At 39.9% G+C, this 27,023-nt stretch overlaps 1 protein-coding gene across 1 annotated transcript; it reads left to right on the forward strand.

Moving 5' to 3' along the window:
• On the forward strand, window positions 6,385-26,523 carry RIPK2 (receptor interacting serine/threonine kinase 2). The gene is made up of 11 exons (XM_021387692.1): window positions 6,385-6,843; window positions 8,972-9,125; window positions 10,227-10,382; window positions 13,201-13,358; window positions 15,713-15,762; window positions 16,101-16,262; window positions 19,762-19,847; window positions 20,004-20,093; window positions 20,697-20,799; window positions 24,865-25,044; window positions 25,767-26,523. The coding sequence occupies exons 1-11, from the start codon at window positions 6,656-6,658 to the stop codon at window positions 26,090-26,092; spliced, it is 1,653 nt and encodes a 550-aa protein (XP_021243367.1). The 5' UTR covers window positions 6,385-6,655; the 3' UTR covers window positions 26,093-26,523.

The following is a 27,023-nucleotide window of genomic DNA, read 5'->3' on the forward strand; positions in this document are numbered from 1 at the left end:
CAGGCAGGGCAGATGGTGAACATCACTGTTCTAGAGAAGCTATTGATAACTGTTCTGTCTGGATAGTACATCACTTTGTATGGAAACCGCAGAAGATAGGACAGGTAGGAAAAAGGAGATGATACACAGGTAGATATCTCCCCACCTCTTTTCCAGTTAGGTCATATCTAGGGTAATTGTCTAAACTGAGATCAATCCTCAATCCCAAAACACAGTCAGAGCCTAAGTGTCTGATACAGACCACTGGTTTTTATAGTCTTCTGACTAATGAAATTAGAGAGGATTGTTCAATTGCCTCAGCGGAATTCCATCTATTTTATTAAACCCCAAAATATAAATTTCAGATAAATGCTCAGAGGCAAAACATGAAGCACACAGGCAGTGTAAATTACATTTTAGCAACTGTGTACAAACTCTTTCCAAAAAATGGAAGACAGAGAGAACCTATGCTGAAAAGCAAGTATTTGAAACCATGACAAATTAAACCTTATTTATTTAGTGAGAAAATTACCACTCTTCAGTGAGGATTAAATCAGTTTTAAAGAGTGCATCACAAAACCCTTGTCTCTTTCAATCTGAACATCTTGGCTTGACAACAAACAGAGCCGTACAACTTTCTGTGTTGTTGTCACAGTGAATATGGTGCATTTTAAAAACAACACAACTGAATTTGGTGTTTAATGTCCTCAAAAATTAAGGTACTAAAATTCATCTTGCTGGAGGGAAAGACTATAACAAATTACTTTAGAAAATCTCATCTATTAGTAAAGACACGCATCTGGTATGCATTCTTATGCATATATATCCAAATATAAAGGAGTGCATTCACTAGGCATTGGAGACCTATCTTGCAGATGGCAATAATGTGTATGAGTCCCACAGATGCACACTTTCCAGAAAAAAAAAGCACCTTGTCATATTTAGCACCATTTTTCAACATCTGTTTACAGAAGAAATCTAACAGCTCTCTCCAGTTCATACTGTCTACAAGGAGAAATATCAGAAAAGAAATACTACCTCAGTCTGGTAAATGCGTATAATTTTAGCGGTTATATTTTATGGTCTTTTATACAGAGATACAAAGCATGAAACACATTTTACAAGCCTACATCATCATGTGCTGAAAACACAGTAGCTGCACTCTGTTTTGCCAGAAGACTAAGTCCACAAACATAGCTGTCACACTTGTAAAATCAGTTGCACCAAATACTTCCTAAGTTCAAGAAAGAGAACTGCATTTATTACAATATTGATCAAGGCATAAAGAGAAATACAACAAAAATACTCTCTTTGTTCTGCACTTTTACTTTCTCCTTATCTTTGTGGAAATTCCCATGTGAAGGGAAGAGGAAGGCAAAAGATTTCTTCTGAATGCAAATGATCGATATGGGAATTCTCACAAAGAATCAGCAAGTTAAAAACTCAAAGAAGAAACCAACAGGAAGCTGATTATGAAATGATAGATCTGGTCTATCATTTAGAAACATCAAAAGCCTGATTTACGTAAGAAGTCCACATGAAGGATTCTGTCTACAGCCATAGTGAAGGATTTTGAATCTTTAAGAATTAAGGAGCATTTATTATTATTATATCCATTAGAGGACAAGAAATGTGAAAGGCAAAGCTTGTTGCAGTGGGTCTTTTATCACCTGACTCAATCAGACAGACAGTGAATTACAGGTTACAGTAACTCGTTCAAAACCAATGTATTAGGCAACAAAAAAGTTTATTGCATAAATAACACATTAAAATATTATCATAAAAACTAGCAGTTATTTCTATTAGCAGTTCTATTATTTATATATCTTCTCTATTGCCAGCTGAACATTTTTATATTGCAGTTTAATGGGTTTGTGTTTTGCTAAAGGCCTCTGTGCTAAGAAGCAAAGCTGTTCTAACTCGGTCTGACAGCCAGCTGCAGGAACAGGATAAATCACCCACCTACTTTTTCCTGCTTCATCCCACACTCAGGCTCTGGGTCCTAAACTCCAACTTTCTTCATGCCAGGATTGCTCAGATAGATCAAGGGAAGGTTGTGCCTGACCAATCTGGTGGCCTTCCATGATAGAGTGACAGCAATTATGGACAAAGGGAAGGCAACTGCAAGTCCCCCACCACGGTCCTCCACCACATCCTTATCTCTAAATTGGAGAGATATGGACTTGAAGGGTGGACTACTTGGTCGAAAAGGAATTGGTTGAAAGGTCACAGCCAGAGAGTTGTGGTCAATAGCTCTATGTTCAGGCAGAGGCCGGTAAGGAGTGGTGTCCCCTAGGGATCAGTCCTGGGACCAGTACTCTTTAACATCTTTAACAATGACATAAATAATGGGATTGAGTGCACCCTCAACAAGCTTGCTGATGGCACCAAGCTGAGCATTGTGATTCATACAGCAGAAGGAAGGGATGCCATCCAGAGGAACCTTGATAAACTTGAAAGGTGGGCCCTTATGAACCTAATAAGGTTCAACAAAGCAAAGTGCAAGGTTTTGCACTTGGGTCAAGGGAGTCTCAGATATGTATACAAACTGGGAGAAGAACTCCTTCAGAAAGACTTAGGGGCCCTGGGTGATAAAAACTTAACATGAGCCAGCAGTGTGCGCTTGCAGACCAAAAGGCCAGTGGTATCTTGGATTCCATCAGAATATGGGTGGCCACCAAAGCAAGGTGGTGATTGTCCCACCTATATTTTGCCCTCCTGAGGCCCCATCTGGAGTACTGCATCCCAATCTGGGACCTCCAACACAGGAAAGATGTGGAGCTTTTGGAGAGGGTCCAGAAGAGGGTCACAAAGATGATTCAAGGGCTGGCGAACCTCTCATATGAAGATTGGCTGAAGCAACGGGGCTTGTTCAGCCTGGAAAAGAGAAGGCTGTGGTGAGACCTCATTGCAGCATTCTAATATATAATAGGAGTTTATGAATATGAGGGAAATCAACTTTTTACATGGGTAGACAGTGATAGGACAAAGGGGAATGGATTTAAACTAAAGGAAGGGAGATTTAGATTAGATGTCAGAAAAATTTTTTACTGAGATATTGGTGAGGCTGCCCAAAGAGGTTATGGATGCCTCGTCCCTGGAAGTGTTATAAAGCCAGGTTACATGGGGCTCTGGGCAATCTGATCTAGTAATTGATCTAGCAGCTGGCAACCCTTCCTCTGGCAAGGGGGCTGGAACTTAATGATTAGTGGGGTTATTGGTGGTAGGTGGATGGTTGGACTAGGTGATCTTGTAGGTCTTTTCCAACCTAGCTAATTCTATGATTCTATGATTCTATGATTCTTGATGTCCCTTCCCACTCAAGCCATTCTATGATTCTGTGATGAAATCATCACATTAATTTTATCCAGAAAGTCTACTTGCTTGCTGCTTTAGATCTTCCTATAGATTTAGCTACTTGGTATGGTTCAGAGATTGCAGGGGAAATACTGAGGGGAAATACCAGTGCTTTGAGGCACGAATGCACTCAAGTTTCTTCAAGATGAGCACCACAACCCACCGACCTCAGAGAGGAGTGCACAAATCAGGCTGTCACAACCAGCTTCATGGCACACTGCCTCCAGAATTCCAGTCCCACCACCCTGTTCTTCGTGTAAGACCATGTATCAGAGAAGTCCATCGCACAAACATGGGAATGATACATCCTTTATGAGTGAGGTCTGAGGTATACGGTTGAATAAGCAAGTACGTAGAGTTTACAAGAAAATGATTGTTCTCTCAATCTTCAGCACATCGAAAATGTATAAACTAATTGGAGTCCACCATTTAGTTATTGACAATCCTCGTATCTGCTACTCATTTTTCCTGCAGATCACTTGGCATTCATTGCAAAAAGGGGCCCTTTTTGCACTGAGTAACTGAGAAAAATATAGCTTAGATTTTTTTACATGTGATAAACCACTGAAACTAATTAGGTCTTGTACTGATCAAGAAAAACAGTTATGAAGGTATTTTTCAACAATAGTTAAAACTGAGTGATAAAAAAGAAGCAGGTCCAAAGAAGGGCAACAAGGCTTGTGAAGGGCTTGGAGGATATGCTCTACAAGGAGAGACTAAAGGAACTGCGGCTGTTTAGTCCGGGGAAGAGGAGGCTGAGGGGAGACCTTATTGCTGTCTTCAAATACCTGAAAGGTGATTGCAGTGAGAGCGAGGTTGGTCTCTTCTCACTGGTGACAGGTGACAGGACAAGGGGAAGTGACCTCAAGCTGCACCAGGGGAGGTTTAGGTTGGATATCAGGAAAAACTTCTTTACAGAAAGGGTTGTCAAGCACTGGAACAGGCTCCCCAGGGAGGTGGTTGAGTCACCATCCCTGAATGTGTTTAAAAATCGTATGGATGTAGTGCTCAGGGATATAATTTACTGGTGGGTTGTTAGGGTAGTGTGGTTAGGTTGCAGTCGGACTTGATCTTGAAGGTCTTTTCCAACCTGAGCAATTCTACGATTCTATGATTCTGTGATCTTTCAGATCTTTCAGACATGAGGCTGTGAACCGATCTACAAAAACAGAAAAACAGCAAGTATCGTTGCATGGCTTTCCTGTGTGCCTTTGCAACACTGATTGAAAGATAATTGCACAATTGACCTAAAAATTGAAACACCACACACACAACTTTATTTGTAGTGGAGTTACGTTGTATTCCAACTGCATTTTATGCCACATCAATTGAACAATGAAATCTTAAGCTAGTTATGATGTTATCTGACATAATGCTTTTCTATATAACAAAGGCAAAAAAGGGGGGTTTCCCAAAGCAGCAATATTTTACCCTGATTTTTCCCTCAGTAGCCCCTCCCACTGAGAACTTCAAGTCCCCAGTTTATCTTTTTGGAACTTCTGCTTTGGTGTGCCAACAAAACATGAACAGCTCACCACAGTGCTACTGTCAGGAGTCAAAGGGAGCACTCCTCTTCCCACTCCACCCTTACAGGCAAGCTCGTGTGAAATCCAGTGAAATTCCTGAAGATCTGTAGAAAGCAGCAATTTCCCCTATTCATCCTGTTTTTATACAGTATCTTAAAATGTTTAGTATACTGATATTCATAACCTCTTAATGGAAAAGACCTGAAGAATGTATTTAAAAAGTGTTTTTGTAGGACATGTTCACAGTGTATGTCCACTGTGTATTATTTTCTTTGGCCAACAAAATCTTACATGTCAAAGTTGCAATAGCATGACAGGAGGGGTGCTTATAAGCAGGAGGGGACTGACTTTTTACACTGCCTGATAGTGACAGAACAAGGGGAATTGGCTTTAAACTAAAAGAGGGGAGATTCAGGTTAGATGTTAGGATGAAATTTTTCACCGAGAGGGTGGTGAGCCCCCAAGACAGTTTGCGCAAAGAAGTTGTGGATGCCCCATCCCTGGAGGCACTCAAGGCCAGGTTGGACGGGGCCCTGGGAAGCCTGAGCTAGTGGATGGCAACCAGGAGGTTGGAACTAGATGGTCTTTAAGGTCTCTTCCAACCCAAGGCATTCTGTGATTCCATGAAATTGTGCTACTGTCATGGTAAACACAGAGAGGTGTGTATGTAAATCAATGCCTAAAACCTGAATACTGCAAAGAGTGCCATGAAATTATGCTTCTCAGAAACCATCCAGTGTGTCTGAAGGACATGAACTGAGTGAAAGCTGAAGACAAAGTAGTTCAGGATATGCTTTCTATCAGTATGTCAGTAACACTGCAGCATTTAGAGCGTATGAATCCTTCACGGTGTTAAGAAAACTGGAAAAATATAGCAAAGCTTTCTTAAGTAAATGATCCGGACCTAGACAGAGAAGTGAGAAACAACCGTCGTGCCTTCAGTCACACACCATGATGCATCATCACACAAGATCATAGTCTTAACACCTGTTTTCTTTCCCTTGTTATCTGATCCCTGTCCATCACTGGGAGGAAAGAGGGAAGGAGAAAGCCCCAGGCTCAGCCCAGATCCAAGCATAAGATAAGGTGAGGCGTCTGCCGCTACACCGTTTGGTGGGATGGCTGTGGAGCTGCCCCTCCCTTGTGGAAAGCTGTGAGCTTCAAACTTGAAATTAAATCACTGTTAATGAAGGACGTGACCTGGTGAGCAGGCCTAGCAAAGCAGCTCCATCCACGAGCAAGGGTGGCGATCACTTTCTGGAAATTTCCACCCTGCCTTTTTGAAACGCTATGGAAAAATCTTCACGGGACAGCCACGGAGGGGCAACGGAGCACCCGTCCTCAGGATAAGAGCTGACACCCTCTCCCTGTAGCCGAAAATGGAAGGGCTCCTGAGACGAGCACACCGCACTCGGGCTCACGCCCTCGCATCGCCTTTGGGGCACTGAGGTTCCGACCCCCGCGAACGGACCGCCATGGCCCCGGACCGCGCTCCGGCACCTCCCCTCCCACTAGTCGGCGGCTCCGCCTCGCTCTGCCCGGGAAGCCCCGCTGCTGTCGGGGACGGGAAGCCGCTCCTCCGTGGAGCCAAGAGCTGAAGGAGGCTGGGAGGAGGCGGGCCAGAGTCGGGGAGAGGCGGGCGAAGCGCGACGGGAGCAGCCGGGTGAGCGAGCTCCGGGTCCGCTACGCCCTGCGCAGGCAGACGGCGCGGCCGCCCCGCGAGAGTAGGGCAACGCGGAGCCGGCCCCAACTCCAGCCCCAGCCTCAGCCCCTCCCCGCGGCGCAGTGCGAGGATGAGCGACGGGGCGGGCGCCGGCCGGGCGGGCGCCATCAGCAGCGCGCTGCCCACCATCCCCTCCAACAAGCTGCCGGACCTGCGCTTCCTCAGCCGCGGCGCCTACGGCACCGTGTCCGCCGCCCGACACGCCGACTGGAGGGTCCCGGTGGCCCTCAAGTGCCTGCAGGGGCCGCTGCTAGACAGGTAGCGGAGCGAGCAGGGGGTGTCCGGGGGTTGCGGGGTTGGTGGGTCTTTCCGTGGGGCACTTCAGCCTGGGCGGAGAAGCGTTGAGCAGCTCTGCTGCTTCCTCTGTGTCAGCTGTTGGGAAGGGCGGTGTGAGAGCTGCCAGCTCAGCTTCTGTCTGTAATGGTGTTGTTTAGAGACAGCAAAAAATGCTGGGGGAAGCTTCTCCAGGACAAAGCGTGACTGGTGGTATTTTCTTTGTCTCACGGTGCTGAGAGAAGCTAATTTTAAGTAGTAGCCGTGTAGACCTCTGTGTACAACTGTCAATAGTTCTTTAACTTGTAGCATTTATAATCCCCATTTTCCTGGAGGTAAGTGACGGTGTGTTTCCTGCAGAAGCTGTCACTCCTTAGGGAGGTGCAGCACGGTACAATTTTTCACAATTTTTCAGATGTACTGCCTCCTTCAACCTCTGCAATATAATTTTTTTCCCATATCGGTGCTAGTTTGCCTCTCCTTAGTGTGTTGCTTCTTGTTTCCTGTGTAGGTGTCTTTCATCTTTACTGCCTTAGGTTTCTTTGATCTAGTTTCAGGCAGTGAGGAGGAATAACTTCACTCAGACCTCTGTGTGTTGTGAGTGTGCCCACTCTCAGCAGTATGACATGGGTGTGCGTAAAAACTTTTCAGCTGTTCCTCAATTGATATGCAAGTTTTTTGGTTTTGGTTTGTTTTGGTTTCCCCTGAGAGATTGTGAATGCACCCAAAAGACTTTTGGTCTTGTGACCCAGTTGCTGCGAGGGGTTTAGTAGCTTAGAACAGTGGTGTGTGCACAGGGCTTTATCTCTGACATGTTGCCAGAATCTCAGCTGTGTTTTTAAGCAGGAATGTTATATTCTGTGTTGTTAAATTTATCGATGTTCCACTAATTTAAGTCACTGCTGGCAGCAAGACCAGCCAGGAGCTGCTGTGAGTTGTGCTTGTGTAGGCGTTACGCAGTGCCCTTGGTGAGGAGCAGGCAGGTGTAGTGAATTCCATGCACAGGGATGAACCTCCAAGTGTTGCAACCTGCTTCCTGGTTACAGCAGAATCCCATGCAGATGTGGCTCGTGATCTGGGAAAACCCCTGATTTTCTCAAACCTAGTTTGTGCTAGAGAGAGAGAGGAAGGGATCTGAGCCTGTTGTCCCATATTTTTCCTGAAGTGGGCTTTTTTCTTGGATCGCTTCCTGGACTTTCCCATAATAGATGTTTTTTCCATCTCATAAACAAGGACTGGCAATTGGCCTTAGTTTAACATACCTCTAACAAACTTCTTTCTCTTTTTTCTTTTTTTCTTTAGAGTCCTTCTTGGTCCACGCATCCTCGCTGCAGGATGTTTGAGATAAAAATGTTCCCAAAAAATTATTCTTACCACTTTTAGAGATAGAAGCACACTCATTTTTTAAATATAACTTGAGCTTCTCGTATCCATAAGCTGCAATGTTTGAATTTGTAAAGATGACTCAAATTCACACTTATTTGTAGGTTTGACTGTAACAAAGAGCATTCAGACCACCAAATTTAAGTGTCCAGGCATTCTGAGAGCAGTCTTTGCTCCCTGTGCCATTGAGTGTTTTTTCCAGAAGGCAATTAAAAGCAGAGGCGCAGCTGAAGGAACAATTTAGACAAAATCATAACACAGTCAGTCATTCAGAAACTGAATGTGTGTCCCTTTAAAGTATTATCACACACCAGTGTCATAGTGCTCTAAAACAGCTAGAAGAGTGTGACATAAGCATTAAGATAAATAGTGGGCAACAGTAAACACGCAGGATTTGAAGGTGGGCAGTAAGACAAGTGTTAACGATTACGCAGGATAAGGAAACTGGTCTGTATCCTTGTTTGCTGGAAACATGGATGAAATGTGTTGTGGAAATAAAGATGCTTGTGTGGTACAACAAAACTAGAGAAGCTGTCTGGTATTTTCATGTGCAGATTCTGTGTTGTCTTGCAGCATCTTGTTATCAAATGAAGGCATAGTAGGAAACAAAAGACGAAAGGTGGTGCGGCATAGAGATCTGCTGTTTTTTGAAGGGAACATAGTGAATCTTAAGTTTGCTTAGTTTCCTAGTATTGGTAAGGTAACCTTACTTGTTGGTTTTCTTTTTAAGTGATAGAAACCACCTTCTAAAAGAAGCAGAGATATTGCACAAGGCCAGGTTTAGTTACATTCTGCCAATTTTGGGAATTTGCAATGAGCCTGACTTTCTGGGGATTGTAACAGAATACATGGCAAACGGATCACTGAACCACCTTTTACATGGGGTAAGTGTTCTCACAGTCTTTAAGTACAGCCTCTGGTTGTTTCAAATACTGTAATTTCCATATTTAAGGGAGGTATTATAGTAGTTGTATTATTACAAATTTAAGGACAGCCACTCTTACTAGTAGTTTTTGTTGCTCACATCAACCTTCTGTATCACAAAAAGGCAGGCAGACTTAGTAGATGTTAGTTTTATTGCAATTTTCCTTTAATGCCATGATCTGTGTAGCAAGCTAAAGGATGAATTACTGTGTAAAATCACTTTTAATATCTCTGTTCTCTAACTGGAAACTGAAATACTTCGATCTGGATTTCAGAACTACTGGCAGTGTAAATATCATGAAAAGATGACTATTTCTTGAATTTGAACCTTTAAAAAAATACTGATGAGGACTAATAGAAGCCAAATATTGCTAATATAAACAGATATAGGTATTTCAACCAAGTGTTACTCTCAACATTAAATTGACCCGTGCTCCCACTGCCTTGGTCCAGTCATTCACTGTTGCTGCTGTAAAGCTCCTGCAGCTATCTCAACATCACTGCAGCCTCTTCTGTGTCCTTAATCAATACCTGGCTGTGCTTTAGAGAGTTCAGCTATGTGTTTTTCATAAATGCATTAGTCTCAACTTTTAAGATGTGAGTTTTCCTGCCTTTTTGTTGTTGTATTTACATTTCTGAAGGTGGTATTTTGGGCTTAGTTTCACCACAGTTTCCCCCTCCCTCTCCTAGTGTCAGCTGAAGAAATGATTCTTGCTTTTCTTTGTGCAGTATCTATAGGCTACAGGTTTCATATAGGAGTTAGTCTGTAATTCATGTTTCCTTATGAGTAATTATGAATAATATGGTAAGTGTCCTGTTAACACATGATATATAGCACTCATGAACTACTGAATGAATGCTAGGGAGTGGAAACGTAACATCACGTTATTATGTTTATGTATTTAATAGCTAACCAGTATCAATGCACAGTTAAGGTAATGTGTGTTTTAAAAGATTGCTGCTTGTCCAACTCACTTTCTTCTTGTAATGAAAGCTTTTGTGCTATCTTACCACGTCAGAACAGAGGAGTATATTCTGGTTTTCTGGTTTTATTTTGGCAGAAAGATATGTATCCTGACATTGCCTGGTGCCTGAGATACCGCATTCTTTATGAAATTGCTTTGGGAGTGAACTATTTGCACAACATGAATCCTCCATTGCTGCACCATGACTTGAAAACCCAGAATATTTTATTGGATGATGAGTTTCATGTCAAGGTAGAGTTATTTAATTCTTATATTCTTCAGCGTCCAGAATGAGCCGAAGTGTTTAATTACAGTAGAAGAAGAAGAGTGAGGTCATGGCTGTGGAGAGGGGTTATAGTCGTGTGCCATATGTTGTACTTTTATCCTTGCAGGCAGAACTTAGATAATTTTTTTGGAAACACTGTTTTACTGAAGTGTGGATCTGATACATCTAAGAAGACCAGAATTCCATAATATGTACTGTTTGCAGTATAGAAGTTCATATAAAAGTTGGTTTCAAACTTAAGGAGAGTAGATTTAGGTTTAGGAAGAAGTCTTTTACAGTGAGAGCGGTGAGACAGGTTGCCCAGAGATGTGCTGGATGCCCTATCCATGGAGACTTTCAAGGCCAGGCTGGACCAGCCTCTGAGCAACCTGATCTAGCTGTGGATTTCCCTGTTTATTACAGGGAGCTGGGCGAGATGATCTTTAAAGATCCCTTCCAACTCTGAGAATTCCATGATTCTATATAGTTGTTACTCAATAGCAGTGACGCTTTCTGATGACAGCTTCTCCTGGGTAGCTATGTCTGGCTCTTTCTGAGGAGAAAATAGAAAGTTTTCATGTCCAAGATGCTCAGATAAGTTAGTTCTGAAGGTCAGAAAAAATTTAATGTTAACACCATTTGATGTTTGTCATGCAATGTGAACACATGTATTCTATTAGAGTAGTATAAGAATATGTAAAATGTAACTTTGAAATTTGGACACACTGAGAGATGGCTCTTACGAAGCTCCTAAAGCAAGGAAGTATATATGAAGAAATAATATTAGTTCAAAATTTCAGTTCTGCCTTTTTGAGTATCACTGTCATTATGTGAAAAAGAGATTAAAGAACTGGCAAAACAGTTATGTGCTTATATAATTGCAAGAGTGTCTTTTTTAAAAGAAGTGAAACTTTCTCTGTTTTTAAAATTGGTAGAATGTACTATTCAAAGGAAGTGAGAAATAAGAGAGATCTTAATTCATACCTGAAGTTCATACTTCAGTGGTTACTGTGAGATTAATCTTTCTGTCAGTCCTTTGAGCAAATGTCAAAGATGCGGTGCCAGTCTCTTCTTTCTCCATTGCAAAGACGTTTTCCTTGGCAGCAAGGCAGCTTACACAGCTTTCCCTTCACACACTCCCTCAGCAGCTCACACCTCCTCCCACTCAGCTGTGCCAGTATCACCATCTCTCAAGCTTCCTGATAAACCTGACTAGGAATTGACCCTAGTAATCCACAAAATCCATTTTTTTTGATCCCTAGCAGCGCTGGTGCAGTCTGGTGCTCTACCTGACCGCATATAACCGGTTGCTTTGCTTAGAGCAGTTCGGCTGAAGCATGATTCTTTAATTTAGGACAGCTGGCGGGAAATTGAATGAAGGTTATCACACATGCTAAACTGGAAAAGTATTGCATGTGTATAAAAATAAGACCATTCATAGGCTGTTTCTGGCTATAGTAGATGTACTGAATGAGCAAGATAACCTGACCAGCTACAGCAAGGAAGGCATGGTATGAGTGAACTGTAGAGGAAAAAAAAAAAAGGGGGGGTATTGTTTATGCTCTCCAGAACGTTTGTTTCTGTTACCTTAAGTGCTCACAGAGGCATTTTGGAAAATTATTTTGCTCTAATGCAAATGCTGAGAAAGCCCAGAGATCATTTCTGCCTTTTTCCTTTGAACTAAGGTTCAGGGACTTGAGTTTGTTTAGCTTGGAGGAGAGAAGGTTCTAGGGAAACTTCATTATGGCCTCCCAGTACCTGAAAGGAGCTTACAAGCCAGTGGGGTACTGATGTTTTACACAGTCTAGTAGCAATAGGACAAAGGGGGATGGCTTTAAACTAAAAGAGGGGAAATTTAGGTTGGATGTTAGGATGAGATTCTTTACTCAGAGAGTGATGAGGTGCTGAAACAGGTTGCCCAGAGAAGTTGTGGATACCCCATCCCTGGAGGCGTTCAAGGCCAGGCTGGATGGGGCCCTGGGCAGTCTGATCTAGTGAGTGGCAGCCCTGCTTATGGCAGAGTGTTTAGAGCTAGGTGATCTTTAAGTTTCTTTCCATCCTCAGCCATTCTGTGATATATAACTTCCACCCCTGGATGCTGGACACTGGCAGCTCTGCTTCTGTCTTATTCTTCTAGCTCTGCACCTCTCGACCCATAACCTGATCGGGTATCTTGCTCTTGACTTATGCTTGTCTGGGAATGTAAACTAAGCTAGTTAATTCTTGATGTAGGGTGACTTCTCTAGGGTGGGACAAGGAGACAGAAGTCCCCAGAGGGCCTATTTGGTGACTTTTTGCAGCATAGAATTTCAGGATACCAAATTTGTTAATTTTAGATTAATGATTCTTAGTTTTGAGGATGAGGTGGGCTGCCCTAATTTTTTTCTGTAAAGGCAATTGTCACTGGGTACCTGCAGGCTAAGTTGCGTGAAGCTATTATGGTCTTAATGAACTTTATGCTTTTTATACAATCAGTGATCTAGAAATACTCAGTGACTTTGCTGCTTGTGTTCCATGAAGTGAAGTGATTTGGGACAAACTTCCACAACGCATTCCCCAGCCAGAGAGCATAAGAACCGTCCTTAAAAGAACAACAGGATAGGGCAGTGCTGTAGGAATGATGTGAGTCATGAACTGGGAATGTTTTGTGAAGTGAAGCTGGTGTTTCCTGTCTCTAAAGCAACCACATACTTTGTGTCAGGTTAAGGATTGCAAACAACCGGTTCTTTCAGGTGTATTTCAGGAATTTGTAACAAGGGTTACAGATAAATCTGGTTTTCAGAACAACTGCTCTGTCCTTTTCAGATTGCAGATTTTGGCATGTCAAAATGGCGTGTCATATCCATGTCACAGTCACGCAGTGAGACTTCCTTGCCAGAAGGAGGGACCATTGTCTACATGCCCCCTGAAGATTACAATCCTAGTCAGAAAACTCGGGCAAGTGTGAAACACGATATCTACAGGTAACTTGCATGATCTCAAGGGGACTTTGACATCTGAATTCACATTTGAGTTGCTGAAATTAGATTTTGACATGTTTTCAGTAACATTCTAAGAATCTAAGCAAAATGAATCGGGAAAGAAGAATCAACTGGTAGCTGGAATTGCAGATTACGCATTTCTTTAGGAAACACTGTGACAAGCGTGATGCTTCAAGCTGGAACTGTTACCAAGGAGACGAGTTCCTGTGAATGAGAGTGTATGTATACAGTGTAGGGAGGAAAGAAACTGTCCTTTACCTCAATTTGCACACCTTTGTAATTTGTATACATCTGTTAAGATAATCCGCAGAATATATTGGGAAGAAAGAAAAATGTCTTTTGAAAAGAGATAAGAATAAAAGAGTAACGGAGTTAGCGGAGTTAAGAGAGATCTCTTGTCTGTGTCTCCAAATAGAGAGCCATCTCCTGAAGGATTAATTCACTTTAAAAAAAGTTCAGGTAGATTTGCTTCAGTCAGCTCTGAGTCAGCTGAAAGTAGTAGCGTTGTGGCTACCTGTACAACTAAATAGAAGAGTGGCTCTTACGATGTTAGAGTTACGATCAGCTAATTTGAAGAAGCTCGTAGAGCTCAAAGGTTATTAGAGCAATTGTGGAAATAATTCATGTCTCTACATAAATGGTGATTTAGGAAGTATGAAGAGATATACTAATATGACAAAGTCCATCTCTCTCTTGCACTCTACCACCATTAGCTTCAACTGTCTCTGTGAGGGTTGTGTTTCAGTGGAAGGTAAACTGGTCTCAGAGAAGCTTATTGACATCCAGGGAGACGATTATTTCTTTTAATTGTGCCTTTATCTTGAGAAGTATGCAAAGTTCCTTGGAATTCCTTTTTAAAGAATGATAATACACCTGCTTTCCTTTTCATTTGAAAAGACAGTATGGACTTGGTAGGTGCTGAATTAGTAGCAGTGTGAAGTTAGCTACTCTGGCTTCTGATTTTAGAGGATTTGAAAGTATGGATTGTTTATCAGTGAGCGTATGGAAATGAAGAAGACAAAAGTTTGTAAGGAAAAGAAATTATGTGCAGAAGAATAACAAATGAATGGGAGAAAATAAAAGCAGTTTTTTACGCTGTTCTTTCTCTTTGACAGGCTGAGAGAGCTGGGGCTCTTCAGCCTGGAGAAGAGAAGGCTCCATGGAGACTTTATAGCAGACGAGGGGAAATGGCTTTAAACTGGAAGAGGGTAGATTTAGACTAGACATTAGGAAGAAATTCTTTACTGTTAAGGTGATGAGACACTGGAACAGGTTGCCCAGCGAGGTTGTGGATGCCTCCTCCCTGGAAGCATTCAAGGCCAGGTTGGGTGGGTCTTTGAGCAACCTGGTCTAGAGGGAGGTGTTCCTGCCTATAGCACGGGTTGGAAGTACATGATCTTAAAGGTCCCTTCCAACCCAAACCATTCTCTGATTCTATTTCTAAATCAGAAAGAAACTGAAATTATTTGATGAGAGAGAAAGGAAATTGAAAAAGAGTAGTGAAATGGGATGGCAGTTCAAGGCTGGAAGGTAGAGAGGCAGTGAAGGAAATGAATGACTGTAGGAAAGGTCGCACACAGACCTGTGCCAAGGTCAGGAGGAGATGCTATGAAACAGAAATAAGAAAGGAGAAAGTGAATAGGGTAAAGGGAAATTAGCAAGAAGTGGTGTGCTGCAGTGTTACAAAATAGAATAATCTTTAATTGTAGAGAGATTCAAAACTGAATGAAAGGTGGACTGTCTGATTAATTATCTGCAGCAGATACAGCAAAATGTTGGTGAGATATTAAAGCTAATTTGTGAGGAAGGTTCTTTCTAAAGAAACTATGATGACTGCGTATGTTAAAAGTATACATGTCTGTGGGGGAAGCTGGGATGTGCTTCCTGGTACGTGTCTGTATCTTACTCATCTCTGAATTTTGTGTTGGTGAGAGCCATCCTCTCTGCTGCTCCTCGCTTTCATGGAGGCATCAGCGTGGCCATCAGGACTGGGGAGATGCTGTGCTGCTGTACTTGGGCTTGAGTGCTGAGATTTAAACTGCATGAATGTAGTTCAAATCTGTGTTTAGCTCTGTTGTATGTTGTGGAAAAGAAGCTTATGCCCTGTAAGTTTTTTCTTTTTTATAAAATTATTGACTAGTTACAGCTAGTCATTCATAAAAATTCCTACTAGTATGCCTCATCTGAGGCATCATTGTGTTCAGCTACAGTCAGACTGGTGTCCACAGGACTGTTTTAGTGAAAAGTTTAAAATAAAATGTAAAGTTGAATATATTCTTGTAATAAGTGTCAGTAATCTAAAATAATGTCTTCTATACTTTTTACTCTTTAAACAGTTTTGCGATTATTATATGGGAAGTGATGTCAAGGAAACACCCATTTGAAGGTAAGACCACGTTTTCTTGTAATTTGTTTTTCTGGCTTTAGGTATAGGCAGCACCTGTCACTTGGATACCTGGAAACTTAATTTTAGGGATTACTTTGTAACAGTCCTATTTGTAAACCCGTTTAAGAAGTCATTGAGTTACTTCTGAGGTTAGACTCTTTTTCAAATTACAATGTTGATAAGAAAAAATGTATTTTGAATTATTTTCTTTTAAAAGAAGAAACAGCCTAATTTTGGTGAAATGTAAATATTACGGCTGCAATCTTAATTATTCTTCCTATAGTTAGCTATTTGTTTTGCATATATTTCTAATGAAAGCACGATGTCTATTTTGACAGAAGTTATAAACCCCTTGCAGATAATGTATAGTGTGTCACAAGGACAGCGACTAGACTTAAGTGAAATGAGCTTGTCAATGGACATTCCGCATCGAGCTCTTGTCATACGGTTGATAGAAAGTGGATGGGCACAAAATCCAGATGAAAGACCATCATTCTTAAGTAAGTTTACCTTGCAAAATGAATACAGTTATTTAAATTGCCAGAGTTTTGTCTCATATAGTATGTATAGAGCAAGGGTCTAAAAGTCGTTAAATGGAAATGGTAAAAATGTCAAAAAATACCTCTCTGCTCAATCACATTGTTTGTGATTCTTGTCTGCTTCCATCGTGTCTATAAACAATTTTTTATGAGCTACATGTGCAATAAAATCAAGTTGTTAGTTGGAGTCTCCTACATTTGCCATCTCTAATTTTCCTGTAAAAACTAGCACGGTTTGTTTAACTACTTGTGCTTTTTTGTTGTTGTTGTTGAAGGGAATTATTTATTTATTTACTTATTCTCCTCCCTCTTCTGAAAAATAAGTGAAATACACTGGAGGGAGTACTGTGAGTTTACTGTGAGTAAGACAGCTGGCAAACCAGCAAATCGTTGCACATCAGATGAGCTACAGTGACTTCACTTTGTTATTGCATGTTTGCATGGATAAATCCTTTTCACTGGGACTTTGATTGTTCCACCTCCCTGATGGAGCAGGTTAGGAGCCACACAGGTAGCTTTTAATCTTCCCTCTGTATAGTTTCTTATCCGTGAGATCAAATATAGATACTTTCAGCCTTTTTCCAATGAATTACTTAATTTAGAGCCTAAGATTGAAGAGTGAGCTTGCAGAGGTTAGCGTGGCATGTTGTGAAGTAGGAAAGTTCTGTTTTGAAATCAAACCTGGGTTTGTCATGCATAACCAGCTTATTTGGTGTAGATATGGTGGCTTAGATATACTCCCCATACTAATTTCTCCCTAGCATGGAAAGCTGCTTAATATTTTTGTGACTTCTGGCTCTTGTGTGCAACAGCAATTCCATAAAAATACAGCCTGAAAGTCATCACCAGTTTTTAGTTGTGAGATTTGCTCTTGCTGGGGTTGGAGTAGTCACCTATAGAATTGTAGAATATCTAGGTTGGAAAAGAACTTCAAGATTATCAGGTCCAGCCATCAGTCTGTCCTATTCCCATGTAAAAGGAGTATTTCATCCATCCTCTTTATCAACAACAGTAATAGTATCTTATTTTCTCTTCTATCCTAATCCTTTTATCCTCAGTACAAATATATATCTATTTCATCATCTGAATGCTCACATTTCAGTCTTTTAGCTTTTGCAGTATTCTTCCCCAAGATCTGGTCTTCAAACTCGATCAGATACATCCAAGCACTTCCGAAAGCCTTTTCTTTCACGCAGAATGTAATGTTTTAATTTGACCAGTGCTTTAAAATGGCTTATTTGCCTTGCAACTAATCTTGATTCTTGCTTCTCTGCTGCCGTTATGGCCTTTGTTCTCCTACTACCTCTTAACTATTATTGATAATTCAAATCAATCAATCTGGACCTAAAAAATAAAGTAATCTTTGAGTTCAGCAGTATTTGAGAGGAAGCTGGGAATTCTGGATTTGCTCGACAGTCATCTGCTAAGCTTTTAGGTTCTTTTTTGAAATAAACCCATGAGTTGTATATTGTTCCTTAAAAACTTGTCTCTCTCATAACTTCATGTAGAAGTGAATGCAATGACTCCTACTTGAAATACTTTTTTTTAATTTTAGAAGTAGAGAGGACCGTAATCCTAGTGTCTCATTTGAAGATTTGGTGAACCTAAGTTTGTTATTTTTAAAACCTTTATAAAATTAGAGTGTAAAATAGAAAATTGCTATTCAGACAGCTGAGAAATGAGTGTTCATAACTTCACTCTCTGGACCAGTTTTGCAGAAAAAAATAGAGACACAGCCAAACAGATTTAGGATCTTTATGTTCAAAATTTGCAGTCCAAAATGAATTACATGTCCTCTTTTGAAGCATTTTTAACTTTGCATTAAAAATATTTTTGAAATGTCCATTTATTTTCATATGAGTCTGGTTTACATGGTTTTAAATCATTGGCTGTTTTTTTCTCTGAGTAAATAAATTATTTATAATATTTTTTAAAAATAAAAAATTAGACATGTCATAATACTTCCTTAGGTGTTCTTGCTTTCTTATGTCAGTTACCCAAAATAAAATAGCAACCAAAGTCTGCGGTCACACAGAAGGAGTAATTACCTGGGGTAGGCGTAGAGTATGAGCTGTCTTTGGCTCTGTGTACCTAAATTAATGTGGTCTTTGAAGAAAACATGCATTGCTTTCCCTTTACTATCGTAAAGAGAATGAGGAAGTTAGAAATCTTTTTTCAACATTAGGGGAAGTGAAGTTCACTGATTGGGAAATTTTGCAATCACCATAGCATAGGGAAAATGAAAATAACACCGAGCTTCCCCCTTCCCCCCCCCACCTTCCTTTATAAATGCGCTTAAAATAGAAGTGTTTTGTTAACCTGTCTGTTCCCCGTATAAAGAAGGGACAAAGACTATTTATCCCCATGTTTCTGCATAGCTCTGTAATTCTCTTGATTCTGCAGTCTTGGAGCGTGTACTTGCAGTTTAATTAAAATCAGTAAAAACAGTCCTAGTACTTCATTGCGGAGGGTGGAGTCCCAGACTCTGTGTTAGCTGATGTAAGAGAAGAAAAATCCCACTATTGAATGTATGTCTTGAAAATGCCAGCAAAACAAGAGCTAATATGGGAGAACCACAGTAAAACAATAAAACAACTGTTAAAAAAAATATAAATACATTAATGAGAATGCAGTGTCACAGGCTCCTTGTACAGTAAATTGTACAGATTTTGCTGAATCGCTGGAGTTCATAGAAAGCGCAGTAGAAGTTGTTACATTCTGTCATCCTTTCCTGAGGTTTGAGCACAGTTTCAGGGAGATATTTGTATAATACCCACCTCGAAATTTGAAATATTTTGTTTTTGTAAATCTTTTAGCATTGGGAAACAAGGGAGTGTCACGCACGCTGTCTCTTGATTATTAAATTGTCATGTGGCTTCCTGTGCAAGCAGACGATGTTGGCTTCTGCCTCTGTTGAGCTTACAGACGCTATCACTGAAGTTCATTGGGTATGGATAAGTCAATGCTTTGACTATGACCATCTCTCTTGGTGACAGATCTCCACAGCAGCTCTTCTGGGTATTGCTATGGGGTCTTGTTTGTCTATTTTCCTTGTGTAATTCTTTGTACTTCTGCTGCAGTGGGAGTAAAGCAACCCATTCTGAGGTCTTGTGTTTAGAGATCCCAGTTTGCAGATTAAACTTGTTGAATCTGTCCTGAAATATAGCAAATCCATTAATCTGTCCATTCTAGGAATGCAAGACTTGGGGTCTGGCAGACTCCTGCATTTCTTTTAACCAGTCTGCTGAAGAAGCCAAATCAGTACAGGGTTTGTTTTGGTGATGTGAGACTGTTGTAACAGGTGAAAGCAAGAAACTTCTGTTCAGCAACATAAGTAGTTTGATATAATAAATAAATATAATAAATAAATTAGTTTTCCAAATATAGGAAAGTAGCTGTAGCAATACGAAAACTTAATTTCCACATTACATCATTCAGCAAATCATCTTTCTTTGTTTAGAGTGTTTAATAGACCTTGAACCAGTCCTGAGAACGTTTGATGAAATAGCCATCCTGGAAGCAGTAATTCTCTTAAAGAGATCAAAGGTAAGTCGCTTTTGTTACAGTCATGAGTGAGTAAAATAAATTGGCATCTTCGCTTTTCTTTGCGAAGAGAAATATAGTATCTTTTGATATCCCTCTAGTCTTGTATCTGGCTTCAACAAAGCAAAAATTTAATATAATGTGATACGTCTCTTTCAGTCACGGTATGAATCACAGTGTATTCACAAGAGTGGAAAAAAAGCAACTGTGGAGAAAACATCTCTAAATATACCACTGAATCCCCAAGAGGTAAATTTTGCATCTTGAATGTGGTCCTTCCCTTGTACGTCAGCATCATTAAGATATTGAGAGCTTTAAAAGGGGATTGTCTTAGTAAGAGGGGATGGTTCTGCAGTTTCTTTTCCTGTGCAGTCAAAAAAAGTCTAAAATGCACTGGTTGAGATGGGATGCAGTATGTGCATAGCCATATCAGACTGGCTAAGCAGAAATGAGGTCATGTTCAGTATATCCTTTAAGTGTGGGAAAGCCATCCCCTTAAGGAATCCAGCACACAGTGTCTGCAGGTTAGATTGGAACTGATTCTCTTATGCATCCTTACGCCTCTGTGCAGCTTGCTTATATAGGATCATATAGATTTATTTTTTTAAATTTAGTTCTTAATGCTGCTTCTTTTGATTCTTACCAGTGGTTAAACTCATACACAAAATTACTGTCAGCTTTGGATAACGTTTTTTTTCTGTCTTAGAGTATTTTAATTGTGCTGTCGATTGTGTATTTAGAGCATAGGTAAAAGAAGTGATGGGAAAGTGCTCTGTATATCATTGCAACTTTTTATTTATGTAATACACATTTATTTAATGAATGTATTAATATTAACTGGAAAAATTTCAGGAAACATCTGCTTCCATACACTGTGATGCACTTCCTCTTCGGAGCATCTCTCCAGATATATCACAACTCAAATCTCTTCCCCAGTGTAATATCCTCTCATCAGGTAATACTCATGATTTCATGTAAATTTAATTTGCCACTGCAGCTGCCATTGTGCCATTGCATTTGCATAGCAGATTACTGGATATCTGTCTGTGTCAGAAAGGAGGTGTGCTTTATTGCTGTCAACTTAGTAATTGAAAAACTAATGTATTTTAGCTCATATTTTCTGTTCCTGTCACTTGGCAAATCCTCATGACATCAGTTTTCCTATTGAAAAGTCACGAGTGCAGCAGTACCATTTGCGTGTCTTATTATCTTGATAGTTCAGTTAATCATTTGTGAAGTACTTCTAAAAATAAAAAGGCTAAACTTCTTGAGGTGCTCTTACAGCTGAGTAAACGGAAAGTTTCTAATCCAGGCCAACCTCTACATCATTTCTCATTCAACAAATAAAAAGGTTTCTATAAATAGGGATTGGCTTGCAAAAGTGTCTGTACATATATTTTGTAGTTATCACCTCTTATGACTAACAGTTGGCAAAATTCCCAGACAAAAATTAATTTTGAGGTTTTGCTGTTATCAGAAGCCATAAAAATGTAATAGCCATACATTGTGAAATTAAAACTACATTTGAATGTTGAAAGAATGTAAACTATTGTTTCAAAAGAATCCTTTGGCTTTGCAGGGACCACTGGTGAGAAAGCAGAAAAGACAATTGACTCTACTGCTGTAAAGCAGAGCATCAAAAAGTGTGCTGGTACACTGCAGAAGTGGAGATATTCTACCAAGTTCCATGGCCTTTAGTGCCACATTGCCAAGTCTCTTAAATACCTGCAGGGATAGGGACTTTTCCGGTTCCCCGGGCAGCCCGTTCCAGTGCTTTACCATAACAATAAATATCAGCCATTCTTGCTCCTGGTTCGTGTTGAAAATTGCCATACCTGCCTATGGAGATCATTTGAATAGGCTGTGGTGGTGCAATTAAACAGATTGATCAGTTAGTTGTCCTTTATAGAGTCACTGCTTAGACTTGCTGTATGTGCATAAAGATACTGTAAAGCCTGCATCTACAAAACCTTCCTGTCAATTTTTTAACAGCAGTTAGAAACAATGAAATTACCACAATGGCAACATCTCCTGTGAGGGAAGGCTGAGGATGTTTGGATTGTCCAGACAGGCAGAAGAGGAGGCTCAAGAGGTCAAGAGGTGACCTCGTTGCTTTCTGCAGCTCCTTGAGGAGGAGAAGCACAGAGAGAGGTGCCAGGTGGGCTCCGCTCCCTGGTCACTGATCACAGGATGCATGGAAACTGCACAGAGATGTGCCAAGGGAGGTTCAAATTGGGCATTAAGAAAAATTTCTTTACTATGAGGGTGATCATCTGCAGCAGGCTTCCTTGAGACGCAGTTGATGCCCCATGCTTGTCAGTGTTCAAGAGGCATTTGGACAGTACCTCCAGTAACAGGCTTTAACTTCTGTTAGCTCTGAAGAGGTCAAGCAATTGAACTAGATGTTGAAGTCCCCTTCCATCTGAACAATTCTATATTATGGAATGGTATTATTCCTTCAAGTCACATATCACTGTACATCAGTTATGCTTAGCATAACTAAGTGTCTAAGTGTGCCTCCTAGACTGTCAAGTTAGTTCTTTTACAATTACAGGCATTCATTTCATAAAAACAAGTATATAAAACAATCAAGTACAAAGTATATGTTATTACTTTGCCGATGTCTGTATCAGATAGTTTTACAATGGAAAGCAAGAGTATTCTTTCTTTGCCAAAATTAGATGCAGTTGTTTCAGGTGAAAATCTGTTCCCAGGTAGCTGCTGGCAAGAAATGAGTTTGGCAAGGCATTAAGTCAGAAGTTAATGACTGTAGATTTTGAGTTTGTTTTTTTTTTCTTCTGGTAATACTGTAGGAGACTTTGCAGAAACTTGTTCCTTCAGAGTTAGGAAGTCTTCCAACTTGCAGCCTTTATGTTTTTTTAGCCAGCTTATACGCACTTGTTCTTGGTTGTTGCTTTAGGCTTAAAGTAGCTCTCTTCCCTCTTTTCCCATGGCTCATATAGAGAGAGTAACACCTTAATGCACTTTGTTTTGCTACATAAACTGAATGAACTCTATTGAAGTGCTTATTGTAAAGTAAGCTTTATTATCATGGTATCCTGATAGTCCTTGCTATGCTTCTTCGATCTTAAATTACTGAGCTAAGGCTAGCAGAACTCTATACTTAATATAAAAAAAAAAAGTGTAACAATTGTTTTCTGTTTGAAATAAGAACTGTACTTAATATGTCTTAGAATATTTTTTTCTTTTCTTACGTTATGCTTTGTTACAGAAAAATCTACCAGTTCTTCCTCATCTCAACTCAGAATCACTAGGCCTCATATGAAGTCTAGATCTCGTATTTATGCTACCAAATTTCCACTTCTGTTATTTCTATGTCAAGTAGATCTGTGTGTGCCTAGAGATCTTTCCCAGCAGAGCTTTTTAAAATCCTTTTCTGAAGCTCTTTTACTCATGCCAGCTCTCTCCTTATCCTTTCTCGTTCATGCAGGAGATAGTATCTGCTGCATCACAGTACATAGCTCTGCCTTTCATGAAGTCGAACACTAGTTACTGTGAGTTCTAGTCCATTTGGAATTATGAGTTCTAGTTCATTTAAACAATCATAATACATTTTCATTTATATTTTCCTATTCCTGCACTTTGTCCTTACAGCCATAGTCTTCCACGGGTCGACATTCTGATGTAGGCTTACGCTTTCAGAATTCCCCATTTGTCAGGTAGCTGTAAACCCCAAGTTGTGTGTGGAGCTACATCTTCTTATTGCATCTTCAGATGCTGTCATGGTTTGGCCTAGTGTCTGTGACAAGGGGGCAAAGGGACCCATGGAGCCACGCCCCAGGAAGGGAAAAAGGTAGGGCGATGGGCCTGGATGAAGGAAAATGGCAGCAACAAGCTAAAGAAAAAATCTTAATTTACTAAATATAGTAGTGGAATGTGAGATAACACAATGTGATACAATATGATTGGAATTGAAGCTAATAAATCAAATAAAATGAGAGAGTTTCTGAAACCAAAGTCCTTACTCTAGTGCTGTAGGTGAAACGGCCAGGGAGCAAAGAGGGAAGTCTCATGACTCCCAGTCAGTTTTGTCTTTCCCTCCGAACAGAAAACAGAAATGGAAAAATAAAGTCTTCTGGGAGTTGTAGTTTGTTCTTCTCTTCTGAGACCAGAAGACTGGAAATACAGACAATCCACGGAACTGCAGCTTAACTCTCTAACTCTCAGCACGCTCCATGATGTTATGATATGGAATATTGATGAAAAACCATCAAACCATGACAGACGCTCATCTGAAATTTTTATCTCTTGTTCTTAGTTAACATCTCCAAAGCTCCTTGTCAAGTGACACTTTGAAAATCTTTAATGAAAACTGTATAGAGAATTAGGTATATGTCCTGTAATTTGTTTCTTATCAGCTAATTTACATCTCTTCTACTGCCCCTCAGCATCTTTTTTCTGCTATGAAAATCCTAAAATAGAAACAGTTAGGCTTGCTACCTGATAAATATCCTTCTTTACCTTTCTTCATAAATGTTTTACAAAGCTTTCTTGAAGTCATGTGCTGCTTCAGAAAACTACCGAAAGCTTCCATTTATGTCCCACTGAATGTCACTATTGATCTTCGTATGTCTTCCCTCCATCTGCATCTTTTTTTTTAATCTTTCTGCCTTTGTTACCCTACCAAAATTCATCGAAATAAATTAGCTTTCACACTGACTCACAGCTACCTCTCCAAACACTACAAGGAATTATTTTGTTCTTCCAGTCTGCGTGTCAAATTTCTGTCCAGCAGAGCTTCAGCAGTTCGCATCTACTGCATTTATTACCTTAATATTCTTTTAAAATAAGACCCTCAAAACCACAGTCAAGCCCTGGTTAAAGATAAGGGAGAAAAATGTGCCCAGAACATGAGTGGAAGGAATAGTGTGCTGTATTTGAAGTGAATTTAGAGTGTTAATGATTTGTTTTATTGATTTGTTCTAAATATTAACTGTATTTTATGAACATAACGAACATACATGTATTACAGCTTTTTTTTTTTTTTTTTAACTTTAAGAGGGAAATTCTGGTGGTCTGCACTCTCTCAGCTGTCAGAGTGTGGATGAAAATCTCTCCGTAACTCAAAGCGCCAAACCTTTTGTGCATCCATACAGTTACTTTCCCTCATCTGACAAGAATATTACAGTTGCCTCAAGTTCTTCATCATGTGTGCTGCAGACATCAGCAATTTCCTCAGGTATAGCAAATACTAATTTAATTCCAAGTCCCACTAATTGAATATGTATGTGTATGAAGGGGAAAGTGGAACTGTTTTTGTCTTTAACATGAAAAGAAAGCATGCTATAAATTATTTCTATAATTCTTCAGCCATCTATACAGAATCTTGGATTTACTGTGGTGGAGGACTCCTGGGAATAAGAGGATCTGCAACTCTTCACTGTCTAAATCCTCAGCTTAAGGAATATATGCAGGAAACTACAGAGACATTTTCACTATACTTCCATAAAAATCCCAGTGGGAAGTGAAGTTAGCACTTCTCTCTTCTTATTACTAAGTTGGGTCATGCACTAGAACAGGTTGACGACATAGTCTGTAGAAGTTCCCATTATTGGAGGTGCTCAGAATTCATCCAGAAAAGGCCTTGAGCCACCTGACTTATCTTTGAAGTTGGCCTAGTTTTGAGTAGGACATGAGATGACCTCCTGAAATTGCCTTCCAACTTGAATAATACTGTGATTTAGATGCAAAAATATTCTAACCGACAAATTTGACAATTATCAGAACATTTTAAATATGAAATGCAACATAGTAGTCAGGTGACTATCTGACCAAAAAGAACTTTTTAAACAGCTCTGCCTCGGATCATTCTTTGTTTTATGGAACTATTTATCATCAGACGGTGACAATATTAATTGATCTTTTTTCTTTTTTCTTTTTTTTAATTCTCCCTGATCTCAGATTTTGTTTTGGAAACCATACAACAGAATGTAGCTCATCAATGGATCCAAAGTAAGAGAGAAGAAATTATTGATCAGATGACTGAAGCATGTTTGAATCAGTCACTGGATGCTCTTCTATCAAGATTTTTACTCATGAAAGAAGACTATGAACTTATAAGCACCAAACCTACAAGGACATCAAAAGTCCGACAACTACTTGATACCTCAGATAGCCAAGGAGAGGAATTTGCCAGAATTATAATACAAAAATTGAAAGATAACAAACAGCTAGGACTTCAACCTTATCCAGACATTGTATCTAATTCTCTAAGACTGCATCTTTAATTGTATTTGTTTCTGTTTGAAGCCATGTGAATATTTCTTAATACACAACTCTTTGTTTCTACATAGTAATTTTATATCTGTACTGCTTTGTATTTACTACACATTGGTAGAGTCTCAAACAAAGACACTGGGTTCATCAAGACTGCGTTTGGTGAGTTACCAGAAAGCCAAAAACTTGACACTTGTGGACTGATTTTATACAAATATTTTGTTTATATGTGACAAAGAAAAATCATTAAATTATACCTGTTTTACATATTTTCTGTTTATACATATCCTTCCAGTTCACAGGATAGAGACAGCTCATCTGAACTTGATATTGGTGGTTCTCCCTCCATCTGTTTTTTCTTTTGTAGAAGAGAGAAAAAGCCATATGCTCTATTTTTAGTCTTGTATGTTGTGTTTATAAATAAATTTCCTTCTTCCAGCCATATTGAGTATTCCTCTCGATATACCTGAGAGGAACAGAAGGTATTTTTACAGGATTTTTATTCTGTTGTGTTTTGTTTTTCCCATTTTGTTGCCAGGGCCAGCACTTCAGACCACTGCGTAAGAAGAATGTGAGTCCAAAGAGGAGTCTCAGGGCAAGGAAGACCTTGTACTGATCATCACCATTTAGCTAAGAAATGGTACATTAGAAGGGGTGAAGCTCTAGTCTCTTTCATTATTTAGTTACACCTGCTTAAATTCCTCTTGAAAACAGACTGTGATGAGATCTGTGTACTGTTTATAGAAGGGAACCCTCAGTTGATGGTGCTCTTACATTCATGGTTTTGCATAAATATTTCTCATCTCATGCTGCTGAATCAAACTTCTGTTTTACTTTAAGTATTTACATGATGAGCAGTAGTTTAGATCTGTACAAAGATAAAACATGCACTGTGCTGCTAAATTGGAAGTAATGTCTGTGGGCCTCTCCTGAGTGGCAGGA

Source organism: Numida meleagris, chromosome 2, assembly GCF_002078875.1.
Source record: "Numida meleagris isolate 19003 breed g44 Domestic line chromosome 2, NumMel1.0, whole genome shotgun sequence".
In the NCBI taxonomy this organism is placed as follows: domain Eukaryota; kingdom Metazoa; phylum Chordata; class Aves; order Galliformes; family Numididae; genus Numida; species Numida meleagris.